Genomic DNA, 26,672 nt, shown 5'->3' with positions numbered 1-26,672 from the left:
AAAAAATTATTTGGGTAAGTACTTCGGGGGAGCAATAAAGAAACCGAAGAGGACAGCATGAGTGACAAGAATTAAATGTGAGTCTGAGAAGAACTAAAATAATCAGTAAAGGAGACTGCCCATGCAAAAAAAGTATATATATATATATGTATATATATATATATATATATATATATATATACACAAATATATGAAAAGAATCAATAAAGGAAAATAAAAAAAAAAAACTAGGACACTTGAAGAATATCACATTTAAAGAACAAAGTTTGCAGGATATTTGGTAATGGTTCCTTTTCTCTTGGCCCAGCCATGCAACTTGTAGAAAGAGTAACACTTATGTAATCATAATACCATGCAAATGCTATTTACTGGTTTTCAATTTTTTAGAATAGATCTATAGTTGGAAACATGGAAAATTCAGAGTTGATGAATAGAATGTAAATAATGTAACTAGACAAAATTCAACAAGTGGGGCCAAGTACTTTATCTTATACAGCAATCAGTTATTAAATATTAGCCAAAATTGATAAATCAGGAAACATAGATATAAGTATATTTTAAACTGTTGATAGTGGTTGTTCCTGGGGAGTAGCCTTGATTTTTGTTATTTCCTGTTTTGTCTAAATGCTTTCTTTTTTGCTGTGTGCATGCATGAGGGAAAAAAATCACTCGTGCTGCCTTTACTAGGTTGTCCCAAAATCACCCATACTGTCCAACAGTAGGCCTGATGAAGTTCTTAGAATGGCATCGATACTCTCTAAATGAGAGTTGTTCCATTCTATCTTTGCAAAAGAAAACAAGTTTTCCAAAGACTGGGGGGATTCACTTCCATCTATGTGCACCAAGAAAAGGAAAATGTTTGTAGCCTATATTACAGAATCAATTTTATCCCCTCCAAACATTAATTCACTGGAAGCTGTACCTGATAGGTCCTTGGAACATGTAACCAGCTTTTCCAAGTGATTGTTGATTTTCTCGATGGCTTTGAAGTTCTTATTTCTCTTTAGGACATCCACAGCAGACCGGGACTGCCGATCCAGCAGGGTGGGGTCTGCTCCAAAGTGGAGGAGCATCTGTACATCCTCTGTTTGTCCTAGGTCAGGCCAAAACGAGAAGAGGGGATTGTCATGGCTCCTGCCACAGGGAGGTCCCCATGAATGCTTTTCCTCCTAGTTCCCTGCCCAACTAGCCCAGGCAATGGGACCAGAATAGCTGTTTATGAAACCCAAACTTCCAGGCCTGAGTAGCCCACCCAACTTCCCAAAACAAGGAGTCCTGTATGGAGCAAGAAGGACAATAGCTTTTAAGAGGTTTAGAAGAGTGCTCCTATCTACCTTTCTTCCCTCTCCCTGGCGACAAGCAAAGAGAGGGGGAATCTGGTTACTAGGCAACAGTTACAGCTGTATGGATAACAGCAAGCTGTGACTTCAGATTTCATTATTCCCTAGAGAAGAAGCTTAATATTCTTCCAGAAAAAAAAAAAAAAAGCCAGTCTGGGACAGAAGAAGAAAGTGGCAATTGCCTTGGCATTGGAGTCTTTTTGTTGTTACTGCTACTACCTTCCCTCTGTCAATCCTCTGGCTGCCAGTTCCTTTTGCTGCTCTGATGTATCTATTTGTCAAGCATCAAGGTGGATCTGTGTTCACAAACGTTAACAGTTTTCAGAATGGAACACTAATATCCCTGGGGTACACAAAGTATATGGACACAGAATCTTAAATGAATCAATGCCTGACCCCTAAAATTCACCACCCAAAAGCCACTCTACTCCAGGTATCATAATGCTCAGGGTGTTCTCCTTCCCACCTGCCTTTCTCTTATTTTACAAAAATAAAACAAAATAATAAAGTCATCCTCCTTACCCATCAGGTATCCTTCTGTGGTAGGCAAATTTCTAAGGTGACCTCCAAGATTCCTAGCCCAAATGACAGAGTACTTTGCAAAGCAGTCTGGACCCTGTCACAGAGCCTCCTCTTGTTCTGGTCCCTACTCAAAACTAGCTTCTTTTCTGGTCACTCAGTAAATGGGCCAGAGTAGTATACCCAAATGAAGAATATGTTGTCTCCAAAATCCAAAGAGGCCAACTAGGCTTTGTGCCTCTTTTTTTTTGGTCATAGGAGGGCCAGATGCAACAGTTTCTCCTTCACCTGAGAAGGGATATTTCAATATGCCTCACACCACTGGACACCTAGAAATTTCACTGCGGTTGAAGGCCCCTGTATTTTGTTATATTATTTACATTCAACACTGCGGTTGAAGGCCCTCTGGCACACAAATACCTTACCAACAAGTCACAGTAGTTGCTACTTCTTGCTCACTTGGTCCAATCAACATGATATCAATATAACGGACCAGTGTGGTGTGGAAAGGACAAGTTTCCTACAGACAAGGTTATGATATAGGGCTAGAGAGTTGATATACCCCTGAGACAAGACAGTGAAGATATACTGCTGGCCTTGCCACCTGAAAGTAAACTGTTTCTGGTGGTCTCTACTAACAGCTACTGAGAAAAAAGCATTTGCCAGATTAATAGCTGCATACCAAGTACCAGAGGATATGTTGATTTGCTCAAGCAATGATGCCACATCTGATACAGCAGCTACAACTGGAGTTTCACCACCTGGTTAGGTTTATGATAATCTAGTCATCCTCCAAGACCCATCTGTTTTCTGCACAGACCAAATAAGAGAGTTGAATTGGGATGTGGCGGTAATCAGTATCCCTGCATCTTTCAAGCCTTAAGAGTGGCACTAATCTTTGCAATCCCTCCAAGGATCTGGTATTGCTCCTGATTGATGATTTTACTAGATAGGGGCAGTTCTAGTGGCTTCCATTTGGCCTTTCCACCCTCACTCAACGAGTCAGTGAATCAATGTGGGGATTTTGCTATTGCTGAGTATGTCAAATCAAATTACATATTCTAGAACAGGAAATAACCACATAATGGTTCCAGGGACCCACTGTGAGACAGACCTGATCTAGAACTCCATTGATCACCTGACCTCCATAAGTCCCTACTCTGACTGAGTGATGTTTTAGGTTTTCTAGAATTAGTTTCACTTCTGAGCTAATAATTCCCAAAACATCTGATCACTTCCTTTCCATAAAAGACTGTATATCTCCTTAGGGAAGGCTAGGAGGAAGGTTAACAGTGTAGATTTTGGCAGTGCAGTAGGGCCTTTCCCAAAGGATACCTGGTCTTCCCTTCATTCAAGGGACTCTGGGCCTGTAAATTGTCTCAAGTCTGGGAAATGATTAAGGGGCCTTGACTCTGTTTTTGTAATTCAAGTTAGACTTTTGTTCACTTGACCTAGAACCCTTCTGCTTTTACAGATCAGACAAGGATTTATTAGACTGCATATCCATTTTACTTCTAGGTGCCCCATGATCTACTAGCCAACACCATAAGAGTCTGCAAGTCAGATTATTCTTTACTGCTGCTTTGAGTCTGCTGTCCATTATGGAAGATATGCCCACCTTTTCTTTAGAGATTAACTGATGCTACGTGGCTTCTGCCAACTCAGGATCCAATCATTCCTATTGCTTTTAAGGATTCCAGCTCAGTGACAGCAGTTCCCACAGTAATATCTGACCTACAGAGAAGAGTGACTACAGAGCTCTGCAGAGACAATGGAACAAGTCTCACAAATTTATTCCACAAAGTGCTGGTAAAAGACATCCTCTGGACATTGCTGGGGTGTGTGAACAGGTCTTCCATGATAAATCCACTCCAGCATTCCAATCTCTCTAAGCCTTTGGATCCCCTCACCTACATTTTACGAGGGCAGTTCTGGATTTGGATTTCAGGTAATGTCGGTCACCTTTTGATCCACGTTTCAGCCAACCACCCAAACAAACTATTATCACACTTTCTAAACCCTTGAGATACAACATTGAATGCAGACACTCTGCTTAGTGGGCCCTTATCAACAAATTCAGCCTGATCCAACTTTATATTTCTTTCACCATTATCCCACACCCTTAATATCCATGCTCACAGATATTCCCCTGATTTCTGTCTATATAAATTAGAAAACACACAATTCTTTTGAAATATAGCATACCTCCTTATGGGTCACACTTTGTACCTCACCTTTCAGGGCCTGTTGGGGTTTAATCTAGTTATAGATCTTGAAGAAAAGAGGGATGGGGTGGGGGTCATGAAAAGAATTAGAAGTATCTTTCAAGCTGATTGCCTCAGCGCATTCTGTTACAGTTTCACGTGTTAAAACAGGATTAATCTCTCCAGACAGAGGAGTGAGGGGTATTTCCCCTGGGGAGGTGGTTATAGGTTTAGCAGGCACTGAAGGGTTAATCTTTTCAGGTGGATATTGGATGGCAGACTCCTCAGGGCAGATTGGAGGTCAGGAAGCTATTGCCTCAAGGCAGGCTAGAGATTGGGTGCCTGTTTCCTCAGGGCAGACAATTACAGGTTTATCTAACAAAGACTTGGTAGAATCCAGAGTTTCCGTGTCCCCACTGCCATCTTTATCAACCCATATATCCCTATTCCACTTTTTAGGATCCCATTCTTTTCCAGTCAATGTCCTTACTTTAACAGCAGACACCTGCCAGGTAGAGAATTTAGTTTACCTTGTTAATCTGCCACTTGCACAATAAGACTCTCATTTTCAGGGATCTCAAGTGTGCGACCACAGGAAATAAGATTTTCTTACAGGGCACACAGAATTTTCACAACATTCATATGGTGTTTAAGATGCAGATTTGAAGCCTTCATCTTATCCCCTTCTTCATAACTATATCCAACATGTCTAAGAACAATCAGCCCCAATATCATTGCACCTCTTATCTCCACAAAACTCTGTTAAGATGTCAAAAATACTGTCACCCAGAGTAAGAAAAGAATCAAATGGTGATATTTTGCCTATATGCATTGCCAATTCATGCCATTGACTGTCAAGCCATCTTGATTATTACAAATAGAGTCATTAGTGCCTTTGAAACTAATCAGAGTAGAAAACCAAATGCAAAAACCCATTTTTAAAATTCTGTTTCTCAAGAATCACTCCCAGTTCCAAAGCTGTATTAGTCACGATTCTCTAGAGAAACTTAACCAACAGGAGATATCTGTAAATATGAGATTTTATAAAAGTATCTCATGCAACTGTGGGGATGGACAAGCCCAAATTTTGTAAGGCAGGCTGCAAACTGGCAGCTCCAATGAAGGTTTCGATGAATTCACCATAAGAGTTTGGCTGGTTGAAGTAAAGAAGAAAGTTCCCTCTTCTGATTGCTGAAGTCATAATCTCTCCCTTAGAAGTCTTCAACTGCTTGGAGTAAATCCAACTGATTGGATTTTCTCATTGAAGAAGACACTCCCCTTAGTTGATCATAGATGCAATCAGCCATAGATGCACTCAACTAACTGATGATTCAAGTCCATGAAATGGCCTCACAGTACCAGAACAGTGTTTACTTGACCAGACAGCTGGGCACCATCACCTGGCCAAGTTGATATATGGACCTAACCCACACATCATATTACATATACATTCTTATAGGTTCACAAACACATATGGAAAACAATGTTTTCAGGCATTGTTTTCCATAGCAAAATAAACTTGAAAAACATTTAAACATATACACTAGAGTACAGTCATGCTAGAGAACACTGGGACATATTTTAAAAGCAAAATGTAGGAAGGTACTGTTAGGGAAAGATGGCCAAGATGCATTTTTCAGTGGAAAAGGCAAGTTGCTGAACAGAATTTAGAGAATGCCCACATTTATGTTAAAAAAAGAAAAAATGAAATTGGGCTTTATAACTATAAAAACTGGTAAGACTCAAAAAAACATTTTGGTAGTTGACTTTCTCAGATAGGATTTTCTTTTCTTCGTATATCCTTTTGAACTGTTTGATTTGTTTCCAAGTGCATGCATTTTTAATTCATTGCCTTTGAAATTTTTTTATATATAATCAACACATCATAAAATTTATACTTTTAAAGTATATAACTCAGAGAGTTTTAGCATATTTACAGAGTTATGCAACCATCACCACTATCTAATTCCAGAACATTTTCATCACCCCAGAAAGATCCCCATACCTTTTAGCAGTCACTTACCATTTCCCCATCTCTCCAGCCCCTGGCAACCACTGATCTACTTTCTGTCTTTATGGATTTTCTTATTCTGGATATTTCATGTAAATGGAATCATGCAATATGTGACCTTTTATGTATGGCTTCTTTCAGATATTGTAGCAGGTATAAGTAATTCATTCCTTTTTATGGCCAAATAATATTCCATTGCATGGATATACCACATTTTGTTTATCTACTTATCAATTGATAGTTATTTGGTTTTTCACTTTTTGCCTAATATGAATAATGCTGCCATGAACATTTGTGTACAAGTTTTTGTATGGTTATATATTTTAATTACTTTTGGAAATATACCTAGGAGTACAATTTCTGGATTATATAGTATCTTAGTTTTCAAGAGGTACTATAATAAATATCAGAGACTGGTTGGCCTAAACAACACAAATTTGTCTTATACTTTTGGAGGCTAGACATCCAAAATTAAGGTGTCAGCAGGCCATTCTTTCTTCAAAATCTGTAGCATTCTGGTACTAACTTGCTGGCAATTCATAATTCAATTTCTGCCTCCATCACATGGCCATCTGTCACTTCCTTACTTCTCCTGGTGACTGGGTCCAAATTCTCTCTGCTTCCAAGGACCCAGCCATATTCAATTAAGGCCTTCCCTGATGCAGTTTAGGCTCACTTAGCTGATAACATCTTCAAGGATCCTATTTAAAAATGGATTCACATCCACAGGATGGGAGGGTAGGACTTGAACATGTAATTGTGGGAGACATGATTCAATCCACAGCATATGGTAACGCTATCTTCATCTTCTCGAGGAACTGCCAAACTTTTTTCCAGACTGGATGAGCACCGATGTATGAGGGTTCCAATTACTCCACATTCAGTTAACACTCATTATTGTCTGTCTTTTTTATTAGACCCACCCTAGAGGGTGTGAAGTTTACTTTCAATTTTTAAAGTAACTTTTAGAAAGATTATTCAGAGAGGCCTCTAACACATGAATAAACAGACCAGAGGAATAGAACAGAAAGTTCAAATTGGTGGCACCTCAAATCCCTGGGGGTAAAGAAAGAACTTTTTAATGGTATTGAGAGAACTGGGTAGGATTTGGAAAAAGATAAAACTAGTTTTTTATCTCATATCCTACATTAAACTCCAGTGGATTATGGATTAAAATGTACAAAAATGAAACCATTCAGGCACTAAGAGAAAATATGGGTGAATTCCTCTTTGAAGTATTTCTATCTCTGACCCTAAATCCAGGGGCAACAAAAGTTTGATAAATATGACTATCTAAAAAGAAAAAAAATACATGGCAAAAAAAGATCAAAGTCAAACAACAACTTATAAACTAAAAGAAAATAGTCATAAAAGATACCATAAACAAAGAGGTAACAAATAAAGAATTCTTAAAAAATTGAGGGACAAGCACCTGGTAGAAAAGGGAGAAAAAGACATGGTCACATATTTCACAAAATTATATAAAAACGGTCCTCAAACATATTTTTTAAAAATTAAATCACTCATAAGTAGAAAAATGAAATTAAAGCAACACTGAGATACCAATTCTCATTGAGCAGGCTTGCAAAAGTTTTAAAATCTGACAACACACTATGTTGGTGAGGCTGTGGGGAAAGAAACACTGTCATACATTGCTGGTGGTAATGCCTTGTGGATGGCAATATTTAACAAAACTTCATAAGCATTTATGCATAGGAACTGATATGGAGTAATTTCTAGTAAATACTATTAATGAAAAAAGCAAAATGCCAAAGACTTTCTATAGACTACGACTCTTCACGTCAAAAATAAAACAGAGGGCGGGCCATAGTGGCTCACTGGCAGAGTTCTCACCTGCCATGCCAGAGACCCAGGTTCATTTCCTGGTGCCTGCCCATGTAAAAAAATAAAAATAAAAATAAAACAGTGATAAAAGAGAATCTTATGCATATATCTGCTCATTTATGCCAAAGAAATTCAGGGACAATAGTCAAACCTAAAGAAAATGATTGCCTATTAGTGGCGAATGGGAAAGGGGAGGAAAAGAGGGGAGAAATGGGAATGGAGGTAATAGAGATGAGGAGGAAAGGACACTCCTCTGAGTGCCTTTTTGTAAAGTTCAGATTCTTAGAATCATAGTATTTCATACGCCCTTCATATACTCAAAATATAAGCAAAGAAAATCAATCAGAATTGGCAGGGGGTGGGGGGGCATCCCAAAATGGAATGCAAGCATCACGAAAAGAACCTATTACAACTGAATAACATAACCATAGTAAAGGGAGTGGGGAAAAACTAACTTAATAACTTGGCTGGATGCCATAAGGCTGAAGAAAAAAAGAACTGAACATAAATGGTATAATCTAGTCACTAAATACCTTTCTCGCAGTGACATAGGTTAGCAAGTCTAAAACTCCTAGAGTTTAATAAATAAGTAAATATATTGTAGATAAGAGAATTACAATTAAGGAAAGGTCAAAATGACCATGGTATTGGACTGGAATCAGGAGTATCAATTTAGACATATAGATGTCTACATATGCATAGGTTAGGGTACATACATATATTTCCTACATCTGTCCTTGAGAAGGCCTAGAAGCAATAGCACTCGAGGAGAAATGCACATACCTCATACTCAATCTTGGTTTCTAAACACCATTCTCCAAAAAAAGGAATCAGAGCTCCCTCTGATGGCTCATTCTAGGTCAGGTATAGGTAAAATATATGATGTGTCTGGAGCATCTTGTGGTGTCAGAAAGTAAGGAAGTGCTCAGAAAAGAATGGACTCAGGCAGGCCACAGTAGCTCAGTGGCAGAGTTCTCACCTGCTGTCCTGGTCAGGTTCATGGATCAACTTGGCCAGTTGTCTGGTTAGGCAAGTGCTGGCCTGTCTTTTGCTATGAGGACATTTCATAGAATTAAATCATGATCATGTCAGCTACATCCACAGATGATTCCATTTGTAATCAGCCAAGGGGAGTGTCTTCTTTATTGCATGATGCTTAATCTAATCACTGGAAGCCTTTTAAGGAGGATTCAGAAGAGACAGGCTCTCTTCCTGCTCAGCCAGTGAGCCTCTCCTGTCCTGTGGAGTTCATCCAGACCCTCCATCAGAATCGTCAGCTTCACAGACTGCCTTACAGATTTTGGACTCCATGTTCCTACAGTTCCTACATGAGACACTTTTATAAATTTTATATTTATGAATATTTCCTGTTGATTCTGTTTGTCTAGAGAACCCTAATTAATACACCTGCCATACTGGAGACCCGGGTTCAATTCCCAGTGCCTGCCCATGCAAAAAAAAAAAAAAAGGACCCTTATGAAACATAAGTCTTCTGTAATGGCACAGCTAAGCCTATATAATTATGCCTAAGAGTCACCCCCAGAGAACCTCTTTTCTTGCTCAGATATGGCCTCTCTCTCTAAGCCAACTCTGCAAATAAACTCACTGCCCTCCCCACCTACATGGCACATGACTCCAAGGAGTGTAAATATCCCTGGCAATATGGGAATGATTACCGGGAATGAGTCTGGCTCTGGCATCAGGGGATTGAGAAAGCCTTCTTGACCAAAAGGGGGAAAAGAAAGGAATCAAAACAAAGTTTCAGTGGCTGAGAGATCTCAAATAGAGTTAAGAGGTCATTCAGGAAGTTATTCTTATGCATTATAAAGATACTCTTTTTTAGTTTCTAGTGGTATTCGAATAGCTAGAAGGAAATACCTGAAACTGTTGAACTGTAATCCAGTAGCCTTGATTCTTGATGATGATTCTGTGACTATAAAGTTTTTATGGTGTAACTGTGTGATTGTGAAAACCTTGTAATGGACACTCCCTTTCCTAGTGTATGGGCAGATGAGTAAAAAACTAAAGACAAAATAAATAATAGGGGGGATAAAGGGTATGGGATGTTTTAGGTGCTCTTCTTTATTTTTTATTTGTGGAGTAATGAAAATTTCTAAAATTAATTATAGTGATGAATACACAACTATGTGATGATACTATGAGCCATTGATTGTATACTTTGGATGATTAAATGGTATGTGAATATATCTCAAAAAATTGCATAAAAAAGACACACATACACAAAGGTAATGAAGTTAAAAAAAAATGCAAAGCTGAAATTGAACTACTTGGGCCTATGATCCACAAAAAATAACTTATTTTGAAGATCCCTAATATGGGAATGACTCCGACTTTGAGGCTATGTACCAGCAGTGTGTTAGCTGCTGCAAAGCATTTTTGGAGAAGTCACAATAAAGTTGCATCCATTCATTGCTGAATGCTAATAATGATTAACATTTTTACAGTGATGTTCTAGGTTTTTCTATCAGTGTGTTAAAGTACAGTGTTTCAAAGCTCAAGGCTACTATTTTTTCAATTGACTTTGTTTCTTATCTTAAAAAATAATTATAGATGGAAATCAATGTTGTGTTTGGCAGAAGAATTCATAAAAATCTTTGATTCTGACAGTTTATGGGGTATATTAAATGTTCTTAAATATAGTGGACCTCTTATCTTTCCCCAGTTACGCGAATAGTGCAACAAAGAAAATGGTAGAACCACAAAATGTTTTGTGTGTGCTTTTATAACATAATCATTTCTTACCAATGTTTACCCTTAAAGTACTAATCCAGTGGTAATTAGCACTAGATTAATTAATTAATTAATCTGTATTAGAGGGTTCTCTAGAGAAACAGAATCAACGGGAAATATCCATAAATATAAAATTTATATAAGTGTCTCATGTAAACATGGGAATGTAGAGTCCAAAATCTGTAGGGCAGGCTGTGAAGCTGACGATTCCAATGGAGGGACTGGACGAAATCCACAGGAGAGGCTCACCAGTCGAAGCAGGAAGAGAGCCTGTCTCTTCTGAATCCTCTTTAAAAGGCTTCCAGTGATTGGATTAAGCATCACTCATTTAAGAAGACACTCCCCTGGGCTGATTACAGTGGAATCAGCTGTGGATGTAGCCGACATGATCATGATTTAATTCTATGAAATGTCCTCATAGCAAAAGACAGGCCAGCCCTTGACCAACCAGGCAAACAGGTACCACCACTTGGCCAAGTTGACACATGAACCTGACCATGACAGTCTACCCCTTGTCAACTTGGCAGCTATACTCATCACCTTAAACCATACCTAATTTCTAAATAGAAAACAATAAAAGACACATTTTTCCCCCTCACCTAACAATATTCAACTGCCCTGCATATAACCGGAAACACAATAAATCTCCCCAATATAGGGTGCAAGTCCTTGGGTAATATTCATCCTTAAACTTGAAATTTTACAACTTAAATACTATAACATGAACAAAACAGCATTATAGTCCTCATTTCTGTAGCTGATCATGTGGTCATAGTTCATATTCATCACTACCTTCTTCCACTACCCATTCCATGTTCCCTTTACCCTCAGCAAGCACTTCAGCTGACCATGGTTCTTTGCCTGGTGGGATGACCAAAACATTCCTGGAGTTTCAGAGCCATTGGCAGTCCTATTTCCCTGATAGTAAGGGTCAATCACCCCAGCCAGTAATGTAATCCCCTTCTTGGCTTGTTAATCCTGGAGCATAAGTAGCCCAATGTGACCAGGTGGCAGTCTTAGATTTCAGTTCAATGGAATCATTGTCGTTTCTCCTGGTGGAAGCACTTGCCCTTTTGGAACTAAAACCTGTAGACCAGCAGGATTCAAGGTTGCAGGGACAGGAAGCAAAAATTTTCCTAGTGGATCACTAAGGGTAATAGTGAGTGTTGCCACTCCCATTTCTACCTTTTGGTTCCTGGACCCATGGATCCTGGCTATGGGAGAAACAGCACCATACAGTTGACACTGATTCAGAGCATACATAGCTTCCTGGAGAATGTTACCTCAGCCCTTCAAGGTATTGCCATGTAGTTGGCACCATAATTGAGTTTTCAAAGGCCATTCCACTGTTCTATCAACCCAGCTGCTTCTGGATGATAGAGAACATGTAAGACCAGAGAATTCCATGAGCATGTGCCCATTCCCATACGTCATTTGCTGTGAAGTTGTTCCTTGACCAGCAGCAATGCTGTCTGGAATACCATGACGATGGATGATGTATTCTGTAAGCCCATGTATGGTAGTTTTGGCAGAAGCACTGCATGTAGGGAAAGCAAACCCATATCCAGGGTATGTGCCTATTCTAGTTAGAACAAATCACTGCCCCTTCCATGAAGGCAGGGAATGGTGCCATACGGGGGGCTGAGTGTGGGTCATTGCTGCTGGCAGATTGGACACTCAGCAGTAGCTGTATCCAAGTTGGCCTTGGTGAGTGGAAGGCCATATTGCTGAGCCCATCCCTACCACCATGACCACTTTGTTCATGAGCCCACCAGGCAATGACAGGAGTTGCTGGGAAAGAGGCTAACTGGTATCCACAGAACAGGTCATCTTATCCACTTGATTATTAAAACCTTCCTCTGCTGAAGTCACCCTCTGGTGTACATTCACATGGGACACAAATATCTTCATGTTTTTGCCCACTCAGAAAGGTCTATCCACATACCTCTTCCCCAGACCTCCTTGTCACCAATTTTCCAATTATGGTCTTTCCAAGTCCCTGACCATCCAGCCAAACCATTACTAACAGCCCATGAGGTGTATACAAATGCACCTCTGACCAGTTCTCCTTCCAAGCAAAATGAACAACCAGGTGCACTGCTCGAAGTTCTACCCACTGGGAGGATTTCCCCTCATCACTGTCCTTCAAGGACACCCCAGAAAGGAGTTGTGGTGCTGCAGCTGTCCACTTTTGGGTGGTACCTGCATATCGTACTGAACCATCTGTAAACCAGGCCCGATTTTTCTCTTCCTCGGTCAGTTCACTGTAAGAAACTCCCCAAGAGGCCATAGCTCTAGCCTAGGAAACAGAAGGTAATGTGACAGGAGTGGAGACCATAGGCATTTGGGCCACTTCTTCATGTAACTTACTTCTGCCTTCAGGAACTGTTCTGGCCCTATCTGATATATGCCATTCCATTTTATGATGGAGTACTGCTGCACATGCCCAACTTTATGGCTTGGTGGGTCAGTCAACACCCAACTCATGATAGGCAACTCAGGTCCTAAGGAAACTTAGTGGCCCATGGTTAAGCGTTCAGTCTCTACTAAGGCCCAGTAGCAGGCCAAAAGCTGTTTCTCAAAAGGAGAGTAGTTATCTGCAGCAGATGGTAAAGCTTTGCTCCCAAATCCCAAGGGTCTGTATTGTGATTCTCCTATAGGGGTCTGCTAAAGGCTCTAAACAGCATCTCTATCTGCCACTGACACTTCCAGCACCATTGGATCTGCTGGATCATATGTTCTAAGTGGCAGAGCAGCTTGTATAGCAGCCTACACCTGTCGCAGAGCCTCCTTCTTGTTCAGGTCCTCATTGAAAATTAGCAGCTTTTCTGGTCATTCGATAAATGGGCCAGAGTAGCGTACTCAAACGATGAATATGTTGTCGCCAAAATCCAAAGAGACCAACTAGGCATTGTGCCTCTTTTTTGATCATAGAAGAGGCCAGATGCAGCAACTTATCCTTTACCTTAGAAGGGATATCTCGACATACCCCACACCACGGACACCAGAAATTTCACTGAGGTGGGAGACCCCTATATTTTTGTTGGATTTATTTCCCATCCTCTGACACACAACTGCCTTACCAATAAGTCTAGAGTGGTTGCTACTTCTTGTTCACTAGGTCCAATCAACATGATATCATCAATATAATGGACCAGTGTGATGTCTTGTGGGAGGGAGAAATGATCAAGGTCCCTGCAGACAAGATTATGACACAGGGCTGGAGAGTTTATATTCCCCTGAGGTAGGACAGTGAAAGTACATTGCTGACCTTGCCAGCTGAAAGCAAACTGTTTCTGGTGGTCCTTACTAGAAGCTATCGCGAAAAAAGCATTTGCCAGATCAATAGCTACATACCAGGTTCCAGGAGATGTATTGATTTGCTCAAGCAATGATACCACATTTGGAACAGTAGCTGCAATTGGAGTTACCACCTGGTTGAACTTACGATAATCCACTGTCATCCTCCAAGACCCATCTGTTTTCTGCACAGGCCAAATAGGAAAGTTGAATGGGGATGTGGTGTAAATCACCACCCCTGCATCCTTCAAGTTCTTAAGAGTGGCAGTAATCCTTGCAATCCCTCCAGGAATCTGGTATTGCTTCTGATTTACTATTTTGCTAGGTAGGGGAAGTTCTAGTGGCTTCCATTTGGCCTTTCCCATCATAAATAGCCCTCATTCCACAAGTTAGATAGCCAGTGTGGGGATTCTGCCAGTTTCTCAGTATGTCTATCCAATTATGCATTCTGGAACTGGGGAAATAACAACAGATTGGGTCCAGGGGCCCACTGGACCCACTGTGAGACAGATGTGAACTAAAACTCCATTGATCATCTGACCTCCATAAGCCCCCACTCTGACTGTTGGACCAGAGTAACATTTTGGGTCCCCTGGAATTAGTGTCACTTCTGAATCGGTGTCTAATAATCGCCGAAATATCTGATCATTTCCTTTTCCCCAATGAACAGTTACCCTGTTAAAAGCCCATCAGTCTCCTTAGGGAAGGCTTGGAGGAAGATTAACAGTATAAATTTACGGCAGTATAACAGAGTTCTCCCCCAAAGGGATCTGGCCTCCCCTTCATTCAAGGGGTTCTGGTCTGTAAACTGTCTCAAGTCTGGAAATTGATTAAGGGGCTGTGACTCTGTGTTTTCATAATTCAAGTTAGACTTCTGTTCACTTGACCTAGAACTCTTTTTTTTATACAGCTTAAACAAGAATTTAATAGACTACCCATCTATTGTACTTCTAGGTACCCCATGATTTACTAGCCAACACCACAAATCTCTGTGTGTCAGATTATTTTGACTTCTGCTTTGAGTTTGCTGTCTATTATAATAGCCACATCCACCCTGTCTTTGGCAATTAAGTGCTATCACCTGGCTTCTGCCAACTCGGGTTCCAGTCATCTCCTTATGTTTAAGGATTCCAGCGGAGTGACAGCAGTTCCCACAGTAATATCTGACCTACAGAGAAGTGCAACTACAGAACTCTTCAGGGATGATGGTACTATTCTCACAAATTTATTTCTCACTGTTCTAGTAAAAGGTGCATCCTCCAGACATTCCTGGGGTGTAAGAACAGGCTTTGCATGATAAATCCACTCTAACATTCCAATCTCTCTAAGCCTCTGGATCCACTCATCTACATTATACCAGGGCAGTGCTGGCATTTCAACCTCAGGTGATGTCAGCCACCTTTTAATCCATATTTTAGCCAACCATCCAAACGAACTGTTAATGCCTTTTCTAATCCCTCAAGCTGTAACACTGAATGCAGAATCTCTGTTTAGTGGACCTATATCAATAAATTCAGCCTGATCCAGCTTTATATTCCTCCAACTATTATCCCACACCCTTCACATACATTGCCACACATATTCATTCCCCTGATTTCTGTCTATGTAAATTGGAAAACTCACACAGTTCTTTTGGAGTATAATGTACCTCCTTATGTGTGATCATTTGTACCTCAACTTTAGGGCCTGTTGGGACTTTAGTCATAGGTCTGAAAGAAATGAGGAGTGGTGGGGGTGGGACATGAAAATAATTAGAAGTATCTTCCAAGCCATTTGCTTCAGGGCATTCATTTGCAGTTTCATCTGGTGAAACAGGATTAATCACTCTAGGACTAATCCCTTCAGGTGGAAGTTGGGTGGCCAACTCCTCAAGGCAGGCTGGAGGTGGGGAGGCTATGTCCTCAGGGCAGACTATTACAGGATTATCTAGAGTAGACTTAGCATTGCCTTCGGTTTCAACCTTGCCATGGATATCATTATCAATCCATACGTCACCATCCCATTTTTTCAGGGTCCCACTCCTTTCCAATCAATGCCCTCACTTTAATGGCAGACACCATGCAAGATTGAGATTTCAGTTTATGTTGTAAAGTTGCTACTCTAACAATAAGATTCTGAGTCTGATTTTTGGAGATCTCAAGTCTATGGCTACACGAAATAAGATTTTCCTTCAGGACTCATAGAAGCGTTTATATCTGTCAGATGGCATGTAAGTCTCTCATTTGAAGCCTTAAGGCCACCCCTTTCAGTCATTAATGTATACAGTGTATCTAACAACAGCCAGCCAACATCTCTATACCTCCCATTTCCATAAAATTCTGTAAAGGTGTCAAAAACATTACCCCCCAGAGCCTGGCTTTGTACAAGCAAAGCATTAGAAGAATTGAATGGTGATATTTTGACTATCTCTTTTGCCAACTCACCCCATGGATTGGCAGTATCATTCTGATTATAGGAATCACAGTTTATTTTAATAAATAATGAATTAAAGCATCACTTTAAGGCCCAATTCAATATCTGAGCCCACTGAGACTTTTAAACACTCTGCCTCTTTAGTAAGTTGATATGTATAACTTGATGGACAGATGTCCTCTATTTCTTTAACTACATCTCATCTTTTTATCCTAGGTCCTTTTGTTGAATTATATATCCCTAGGCATAAGAGTTCACAATTTTGATTGGAAGGATTCTAATTCACACACACACAGTGCACACTTGCATATTAAAGGATAGGAATGAAAGGTGGTGCAATGGTGGCTCAGTGGCAGAATTCTCGCCTGCCATGCCGGAGATCCAGGTTTGATTCCCAAAAAAAAAAAGAAAAAAAAGGATAGGAAAGAAAAATTACTTATGAATTAATCTTTAGCACCTTCGATTATTCTTAATTTTTATCTAGTTTATTTTATAAAGCCAGCTTTTTGCTCCCATTTGGACCACTTTGCCTCTGAAACTTTAATTATATCTAGAAAGGGCACTGTACACTGTTTTATTTCATGCTCACTTTGACAAATGTTCCTGTTTTTATATGCACATATAACCCAAATGTCAAATAAATGTTGGTTTAGATGGGAAAAAACAGTTTAAAAAGCTGGAGAAAGAGATTTCTATATATTGAAGTCCTTAAATAATATGTTTAGTGTTCTTTCATCAGTGTTTCATTTATAGAAGAATATATAAGTAATTTTTGCATATCTTGAGATAATTGTTATTTCAAATTCATTTGGATATGTATCAGAAAAGATTGTTTTCAAAATAAACAGAGAGTATAGAAACAGAGAAATTAAAAAACAACAATACATGGAGCCCAGCATTTCTTCCTTCTCTGACCCTGCCTCCATTCTCCATACAGGCTACTCCCAGTCATATTTAATTCAAGGAAAAGTAGAGCCCTCTGGGGCCTGTCACACGGTGGAATGTTTCAGTTGTGTGGGTTTTATAACGCCTGGAATTTTATCCAGCCCTCTCAGGCCTTGTGGGGGGCAGGGCGCTAGCCTTGGTACTTACTCTTGAGGTGGTATCCTGAGGGGCGGGAGGCAACGACATGAAGTACTGTACAGCCATCCTCGTCCTTCTGGTTGATGCGACCTTTCCACTCAGGCTTGTATTCCATTAGCCACCTAAAAAGATGGTTTTCCCCTGAAGGGAATTAAAATGAAGTACTGATTTTATTTTCTACCTACAGAAAATCAGTAAATCAAATCAACAGGCACCTCACTGAGGGAAGCAAATGCAGACTCTAGCATACTTTTCCACTTGTGAAAAACAAACATGGGGAGACTCAGGTGCAGGTTGAAAAAGTGAAAGGTGTAGAGGAACAAACAGGGGTGGACTTTTCAGCATTCCTCTGGGAACTTTCCAAACTAACATTTCTCACCCTCCAGCAGCTGCCTTCTTGTGATAAACTCCCTTATTCAACCTTCACAGTTACATTATTGGAATAAACTCCCTTGCTCGATATCTGCCCTCTGGCAGTTTCAACCTTACAGAACTAAGGCAGTGTTTTCACCAATGCATAGCCACCAAACTCCCAAGGACCCCCCTGTGAAAAACCCACCAAACCCTACCCCCAACTCCCTTTAAAACTCCTACCCAAGTCAAGGCGGGTGGAAGTTGATTTCTTGAGTCAACTCAATGCTGTCCCTCTGCTAATAAATCTTCCCTCCCCCACTGCCAGTGTCGTGTCTCTATCTCTGATTCATGTCTCCAATCTCCGCCCAGCCCGGGACTTTCAAAAGGATGAGTTATAGAAAGTTATTTGGACAGGTTCCCTAGAAAGAGAGCCTGAGACCCAGATTATTGTGCATGTGATTTACTAAAGCACAGCTCTCAGGAGAGAGTGAGAGACAGGACAGAGCAGAGAAGGAAGTCAGAAGCAAGGATGTGATCTCAGAGGGAGTCTGCTTCAGCCTGATCCCACAGGGCGCTCTGGAGCAGGAACTGTACCACAGAATGGGTCCCTTGTTGAGGTATGAAGGTGGCCTTTTGTACCTGTGTTTTAAATCAGTCAGGAGCTACAGAACGCTCCAGAGAGGGAAGTGAGGTTGGGGAGTAACCTCCCTGAACAGTGGTGCCTGTTGGCAAAGAGCAATTTTCTGGAGAAGGCAGGCAGTTTTGAATTGTTAGCAGCTAACACTCACTACAATAAGGGCACTGGAAGGAAAGGGGATCTGTGCAGTATTGCATTACAATCAACAGGACACATATTTAAGTTCTTTTCTAGGCTCCTGAGTTCAAGGAAAGTCTCACACTTCTGCAAACTCCATGGACTCCATTCGTCACCATTTCAGAGTTTTCCTCTGAGAATCTGATCAGGGATAAACTTGAAGGCTTGATCTTTCCGATATCCTCCTGCACTGCAGGAGCTAAAAGAATAGGCAGAGTGGGAAATCATGACATTCATTATCAGAGGCACACTTCTCTGCGTTTCAGGTTCCTAATTTGGAATGGGGAGAATTAGATTAAAATTGTTTTTAATCAGACTTTATTTTTTAATGTTTTATCTGCCAATTCCTTTGTAAGAATAAAATTTCTTATGAACTCCCCATTATATGAAATAGGTAATAGCAGAGCAAACCTGGCTAAAGCAAAGATGAGGGACCAGGGAGGGCCCCCAGACACTGGCCACCTTCCCCCTATACTGTAACTTCCTGGAAAGCTGACACAGCCTAGAACATGTAGACCTGACAAGATCTCTCAGCCAACTCCAGCTCTAAAACAGTATGCCAGCAGTAATGCCACATGAGCTTGGAAGAGGAAAAACAGGCTTCTGCATAAAGTGTGTGTATGGGTGTGTGGGTTAATGATGAAACAAAAATATTTTAAAGTTTAAATCTTATAGCCAAGTGGTGAAGCCTTAAAGAAAAAGTTTTATGAAAACAGCAGTTTGTTAAAAGAACAACCACCCAGAAACATCAGCACCAGCTGTGTTTCCCTTGGGATCCCCCAGCTATAATCCTAGAACACAGCAATTGGCCCACTGTGCTGGAGAGAAAATGAACCAGGAAAAGGACCAAAGCTGCATTATGCGAATAGGAGGGAATTCCACAGCTCTACTGAGAGCTCTGCCCAGCAGCAGCTGCTTGTCACAAGTTGCCTCCTTGGGTCCCAGGGTTCCATTCTGCTGACAGGATCTGTCTAGGAACATTGGGTCCTTTTCATTTGGACCTTCTTTAGCTACTAGATCCCAGGAAAAACAAAATGAGGCTATTTTCCTGTCTTTATTATTTAAGTAGCTAAATTTTGGTTTCACTTCAGCTCAGCAGAGTTCCCCGATGCTGGCAGGATGGCCCAGAGAACTTGTAACTGGAGAACACTCACGTGCTTGGATACAGAGTCGCATGAGGGCATGAAGAGGGTATGGTCCAATACTCTCAATATTTGCACCAATGGAGATGAGCCACTGAACTAACTTGGGCACCTGTTCCATTTTCTCATAAAGTCCAATGACATATTTCTGGGGCGGGAGAGAAACAAGAAAAATCGTGGAAGTCACCACAGCGATATGAAACTTCAAACTCTTCAAACTCCTCATCCATAAAGTTTGGAACCATTAAAATATGGATAGTTGTGGCGAAGGTATAAATAACAAATTTATGGTGAGGCAGCTAAAGGGGAAGGTCCCAAATACAAGGCAGAAGACACCTGATTAAAACCATATAAAACAAGAGGTCACCTTACCTCAAAGAGACTTTTCAGTGATAACTCCGGGACATGGATATTTCTTGGTAGTCGGTCTTTTCTCACTGACAGAAGTAAAAACGACTGAAGGGAAGAGAGAAAAAGAAAAAGTTGGAACAATATTGTTCTCCACATAGGTCATTTAAAAAAAAGACACCTCTAGCCTTGTCTCTCTTTTTTAAGCTACCTGACAAATTGTACAGCCTGAACCATGATAAAGTCTCTCTTTCTAACCAACCTTCTATCCTTGCTGAGGGTTAAGCTCTCTCCATATTTTTTCAAAGACTAAGGTCAGGAGCCATTGATGTCAAGCAGCATTGTGGAGAGTAGTAGCAATGCAATGAAAAGTTCTTAAACCTTAGCAAGCAGAAGGCTCAAAGTCTTTAAAATATCCCATCCCAAATTTAGTATATCAGTGTTCCAGAAGCCCCAGCTATTTGGGGCTCTTTAGACCCTAGCCAGTGGTATGCTGGAGATGGCTCCTATCAACTAGTGAGAAGCAATTGTGTGCATCTCTTCCCAACTCCAGCTCATGTTAGTAACCTGATATTGGTCCTGGTGAGAGTATTTACACCACGGAAATTGACAAATGCTACAAATCAGGGATTTTTTTTCTTTTTCAGAGAACCAGTTGTCTAAACTCATTGAAGAATCTGAAATTCAGAGAGATTAAGCAACCTTCTCCAAGTCACACAGACACAAAGGGGCCACACATCCTGAAAGGCCCCTACTGAGATCATCTGGGTATACCAACAGGTCTAAGAATTCTAGCCTCTGGACTGGCCCTGACTGGAGACCCAATCATGGTCATCCATGAGAGGCAGGGGCAGTCTCAGCTCAAACCTCCCTTGGGCATGCTCTCACCACTGGGGACTTGGGACCACAGGAACCTGTCCTATGGCTACATCTTACTTCTAGTCTCTTTCAGGTTGGCATTTACTCTTAACTGCTTATCCCAATCTGGGCCCCAGATATCATATTCAGGTTTCTGGCAGTTTGATTGCTGATCTAACATATATATGATGCCTCTGTCTCAAATTTTGGGAATGACATGGGTCCCACTGCTGGCAGGATGTAGGACCCACCAACTTGGGCTCGATTTCTGGGCATTTCCTTGACTGCCTGGGGTTATAAGCTATTAGGAGCTGCGTGGCTTCTATTGCATCATTTCCCACCTAGGCCACAGGGCTCTATTCCCCTCCACCCCACACTGGTCATAGGAGATATAAGGAGTTCTTTTCTGAGTATGGTAAATTGAACTACGTTCCTGTTAATGAGGACTGAAGCTTCCTACTCACAGATCTGCCCTAGCACTTGGAATCACTGAGTTTTAGACCTTGTTTTTTAAAATAAAGCCAGAAAAATTGTTATAGATCTCTTAGTCCAGCCATCTTACCCAAAGAGAGAACAAATAGTAAATTATATTTCCCCAGTGTCAACAGACAGGAATCATTTAATCAAGAATATACTTCCCCCTCAATACAGCCATCTCCTTTTACTTACATGCCACAATCCTTTCTTTGCCAATTTTTCTATTACAGACTGCCACACTTCTGTTGAGAATCCAGTAGCAAAAATATGATCAAAGCAGGGCAAGAAACTTTGCAAAACAACAGGATCACCTGAAAGAAATTTCCATAGTTTAGAAATTTAAACTTGGGGAAAGTCTATAAACATTTGGGAAAAGGTCTTCCAATTAATATCACACATAGACAAATAGTAAATTAAAAATACCAGAAAGGCTGACATTTCCTAAATATAATGTCCTATATAATTGACTGGAAATCATTTTAAGTTCATTCACACAATCAGTCTCCTAAGAGTTAGGCAGTAGAATGTTAGATAATATTCACTTAGCTTTTCTATTTGCTGAGCACAATGATACATGCTATGTATTTGATCAAACAAATCAATAAGGAAGCACCTATTAGCCCCATTTACAGAGGAGGAAATAGAAACTTGAAGTTCTGAAACTCACTTCCTTTAAGGAAGATGTGACAAATATTACTGTCACCTGACAGATGAGAAACTATGACAAATGAGAAACTATGACAAATGAGGAAGGCTTCATGGCACGTCATACAACTAATTCTTGACAAAAACGAAACTTGATCTACCAACTCTTTCAATCAATACACACTCTTCTAATCCACTGGCCCAATGACCTATTCCATCTCATGATCGCCAACCACATTTCTCAAACTCATGGAAGAGAACATCCAAGGGGACAGGTCAGGTATCAAAAGCAATGTGGCACCTCTTCCAAGTTTATCAATTTCCAAATAATTAAGTAAATATCAAAACAAATATGTTGTAGAAAAGCATTCAAAATTTCCATGAATATATTTTTCAAGATTTAGAAATTGGGCTGTGAGTATGCATTTACCCTACAAATAGGGGTACTTTGTTAGACAAGTATCAGATGCACTGCTCTAAGAAGTCCTATTAATGGCCTCCTCTTGGGAAGCTGGCAGAATAGAAACCATCCTGGTTATCTTAGAGGGGCAATCACAAAGAAACAGTTGTTTGGAATTCCCAGAACTATGGCCTGGCTCCTGATGGAACAGTGACTCTTAGAAGATACAGAGAGGACAGCGAGGAAATGTAGGGAGTGAGCCAAGCCTTCAGGTTAAGAGAAAAAGGAATCTGGCTTCAGGAAGCATCAGCAAAAGGCTGACTGGAGAGCTGTGGCTCCTCAGCATCTCTCTTAAGAGACCGTCTACTTCTCTGTCTAGGGGACATGGCTGTGCCTCCTTCTTCCCATTGCCTGCTAATGGTCCTACCTACTCTCTGTGTGAAACTTGTCAAAATCTATAGGATTACACCCACAGACCACAGGAGTTGCTTTCCTACAATAGATATGGGAACAGTTGAATCTATTGTCAGTAGTGAGTTGTCCACTTCTGAAAGCCAAAGACCAATTTTTCAGCAATTCTAACATGTGCCACTTCTCACATTCTAACATCTCTGAAATCAGGACACATCTGACTATCAATGTCTCTCACTGACAGAACATTAATTAACATACATTTTAAATCAGTGCACTCTTAAATTTGAAAAAAAGACAGTATTTAAAAATAAGGGCCTGGTTATCGGCAGACTTTACACTGCATTAAGATAACCAAAGAGAAAGGTGTTTTGTAATTGACAAGGAGTATATTACATGGTGCTTTACAGTTTTCCAGTTTTGCTAAACCAGACCACCGACAAAGCCCTCTCATGGATCAGATCATTAGAATAATAATCTAATGTGATGCAAAAGGCCCCTCAATAAATAACATTTATAGACTGAGTGAGTGGTCCTCTGCTGAAATGGCTTCACCAGGCAGCAAGCATCAAAGCCCAAGCACAGACCAATCATTATCAACTCTCACAGCACCTGCTGTCTCCCCGTCCAGGTTATTTTTACTACGAACAAGAATAGTTTCTCAACAGATTGGAAAAATGCATGCAAAAATCACATAAAACAAGTAGTATAAATGGGGAAATCTCTAAGAATAGCAATAGAGAAAACTTGAAGGGTCAGAAACAATATTAGGAAAGCTTTAAGTCATTTATACAAAAGGACTTCGTTGTTTTTACAAAGGCAAGAGGCACCAAAGCTTCCAAACTTATTTCTTATGTGCAAATCAGTCTTATTTACACTTCATAAATCAGCCACGAAGAAACATACTGGAATTATCTCCCCAGCAACCTGAGTCCCGCCATTGGCCATTCAAATAAAATAACAAGGATTTTGAAAACTTTCCCCCAGTTCCAACTTACTGCCCATAGTGGTGAAGACTCCTACAAGAAAATCAGCAACCTGTGAGTGGTCTTGGTTATACTGCAGAAGTCGTAGCCCCTCAAAAAACATGCGAGCGGCTTCATAAGGCTGGAGCAAACTCAGCAAGGAATAACCAGCTCGGTAGTATCCCTGAAACAAGAAAAAAAGCAAAGCTATAACCCATCCCATCTTTTCTAGCCTGCTGCTGGAAGGAAAGGCAAGATCGACATGACAGAAAAATCTGACTCTAGAAGTCTCACATCTATGTAAACAGATTTCTAACAAGCATTGGATACTGGGTTTAATGTGTTATATTTTGTGCCAGATGTTTCCTGCTACTTTTTAGCTGCTGAGAAAATAATTACTTTCAAATTATGACTTACACAGCATGTAAGATATTGATATAAAGATTAGGAAGTAAGCTGTGTGCCAGTTTGAAGCTATTATGTACTCCAGAAAAGCCATGTCTTTTAATGCTCATCCAATATTGCTGGGTGGGAGCTTTTTCATTGTTTCCATGAAGATGTGACCCACCCAGTTGTGGGTGGTAACTTTTGATTAGATGGTTTCCATGGAGATGTGTCTCCACCCATTCAAGGTGGAGTTGCTTACTGGAGGCCTTTAAGAGGAAACCATTTTGGAAAGAGCTACCAGAATCAACAGAGCCAACAGAATGGACAGAGCCCCCAGGAAGCCTGGAGAAAAAGCTAGCCAATGTCGCCATGTGCCTTTCCAGCTGAAAGAAAAATCCCAACCATCAGAGGCCTTCTTGAACCAAAATATCTTTCCCTGGATGCCTTAACTTGGACATTTTTATAGTCTTGCCTTAATTTAGACATTTTCACAGACTCAGAACTGTAACCTTGCAATTTAATTAATTCCCCTTTTTAAAAGCCTTCCAGTTCTGATATATCGCATTCTGGTAGCTTGCAACTAGAACAGCCTGGTTCCGATTATATGTGTGGTTTATTTATTTATGCCTCAAGTCAAAGCCTGATCAAGAACAGAGGAATGAAACGTCCTATTCTGGAAAAGAATGAGATTGTTATGTAAACAAAGAAGTTGTCCTTTCAATCAGAGTAAATACAATTTCCCCTGTGTAGGAAAAAAATGTAATGACAGCACTGAGATTTACTGAGCTCCACACTATAAGCAATACACACCAGAGGCAAAAGAATTTTTATTTCTGTAAAGAGAAGATCATGTAAAATTACAACGATTAATAGAGGAAATTGATATAGTTTTCTCTATATCCCAACTGTAGGACCCTCAAGTAGTAATAAAATATCTCCTTACCCACTTTGATCTTCTGAATCAGCATCAGGGGTCTACCAAAACAATTTTCTGAATAAAATAACAGAAAGTGTACACCAACCTCATAAAAAGGGAAGTACTTAAAAATTCCACTTAACATTACATCTCTGATAATTTATAGATTCACTTTAATTTTCATTTGAAAGGCCTAAGACCTCAGATAACAATCAGAAAAGGGAGGGGGGGAATATTCTTTGTTTCTAACCAGATAAGTTGAAACAGAATCTCCATTTCTTTGCCTTTTTCAGATTTGGGTTTCATCTTTTATTTTGGTAGGAGGACGGAGAAGGAACAGGACACCCAGGAACCCTGTGTGAGAATGGGGGAATGGTTTAGTTGCTATGTGGACAGGGTCTGCTGCAGGTTTGGCCACTCAAGAAAGACCCCAGGGGTTTGTTCATATGAAACTTAACCCCACAAACGATAGGTCAAGCCTACTTAAAATTAGGTCTAAGAGCCACCCCCAAGAGAAGCTCTTTTGTTGCTCAGATGTGGCCTCTCTCTCTAGCCAACACAACAAGTAAACTCATCATCTTCCCCCTGTCTACATGGGACATGACTCCCACGGGTGTGGACCTCCCTGGCAATGTGGGACAGAAATCCTAGAATGAGCTGAGACTCAGCATCAAGGGATTGAGAAAACGCCTAGAATGAGCTGAGACTCAGCATCAGCGGATTGAGAAAACCTTCTTGACCAAAATGGGGAAGAGTGAAATGAGACAAAATAAGTGTCAATGGCTGAGAGATTCCAAACAGAGTCAAGAGGTTATCCTGGAGGTTATTCTTACACATTAAATAGATATCACCTTGTTAGTAAAGATGCAGTGGAGAGGCTGGAGGGAACTGCCTGAAAATGTGGAGCTGTGTTCCAGTAACCATGTTTCTTAAAGATGATTGTATAATGATACAGCTTTCACAATGTGATTGTGTGATTGTGAAAACCTTGTGTCTGATGTTCCTTTTATCTATCTTATCAACAGACTAGTAAAACATATGGAATTAAGATGAATAATAGGGGGAACAAATGTTAAAATAAATTTAGAGTGAAATGCTGGTGATCGGTGAGGGGGAGGGGTGGGCAGTATGGTATATATGAATTTTTTTCTGTTTTCTTTTTATTCTTTTTTCTGAATAGATGCAAATGTTCCAAGAAATGATCATGATGATGAATATGCAACTATGTGATGATATTGTGAATTACTGATTATATATTAGAGAGCAGAATGATCAAAAAATTACGAATGTTTGTGTTTGTTTGGTGTTTTTGGTATTTTAAAAAAAAATTTAAAAATTAATTAAAAAAAAAAAAAAAAGAAAGACCCCAGGAATATCATTGTGGGATCCCCTCAGCTTCTTGGGCACAGCCCCAGCATCTACCCCAGGGAAGTAGGTGGGCATAACTCATCTACTTCCCGCCCTAGACCTCAGGAGGATGGGAAAATCCT

General features: G+C 40.3%; 1 protein-coding gene across 7 annotated transcripts in view; it reads right to left on the bottom strand.

The window, feature by feature from the left end:
• TRANK1 (tetratricopeptide repeat and ankyrin repeat containing 1) overlaps window positions 1–26,672 on the bottom strand; it is a 127,123-nt gene that overhangs the window by 63,265 nt on the left and 37,186 nt on the right. For all 7 annotated transcript variants that reach the window (XM_077129846.1, XM_077129849.1, XM_077129850.1 and 4 more), the window contains 6 exons: window positions 23,913–24,063; window positions 21,651–21,769; window positions 20,148–20,231; window positions 19,788–19,923; window positions 17,475–17,606; window positions 923–1,093 (listed from right to left, as the gene is read on the bottom strand). In XM_077129846.1, coding sequence (XP_076985961.1) covers window positions 923–1,093; window positions 17,475–17,606; window positions 19,788–19,923; window positions 20,148–20,231; window positions 21,651–21,769; window positions 23,913–24,063 — 793 coding nt within the window. The remainder of the gene's footprint in view (window positions 1–922; window positions 1,094–17,474; window positions 17,607–19,787; window positions 19,924–20,147; window positions 20,232–21,650; window positions 21,770–23,912; window positions 24,064–26,672) is intronic.

The sequence above is a fragment of the Tamandua tetradactyla genome, chromosome 15 (assembly GCF_023851605.1).
Source record: "Tamandua tetradactyla isolate mTamTet1 chromosome 15, mTamTet1.pri, whole genome shotgun sequence".
NCBI classification, from domain to species: Eukaryota; Metazoa; Chordata; class Mammalia; order Pilosa; family Myrmecophagidae; genus Tamandua; species Tamandua tetradactyla.
The sequence above is the reverse complement of the archived record's forward strand: the minus strand, read 5'-3'. Positions and strand labels throughout refer to the sequence as shown.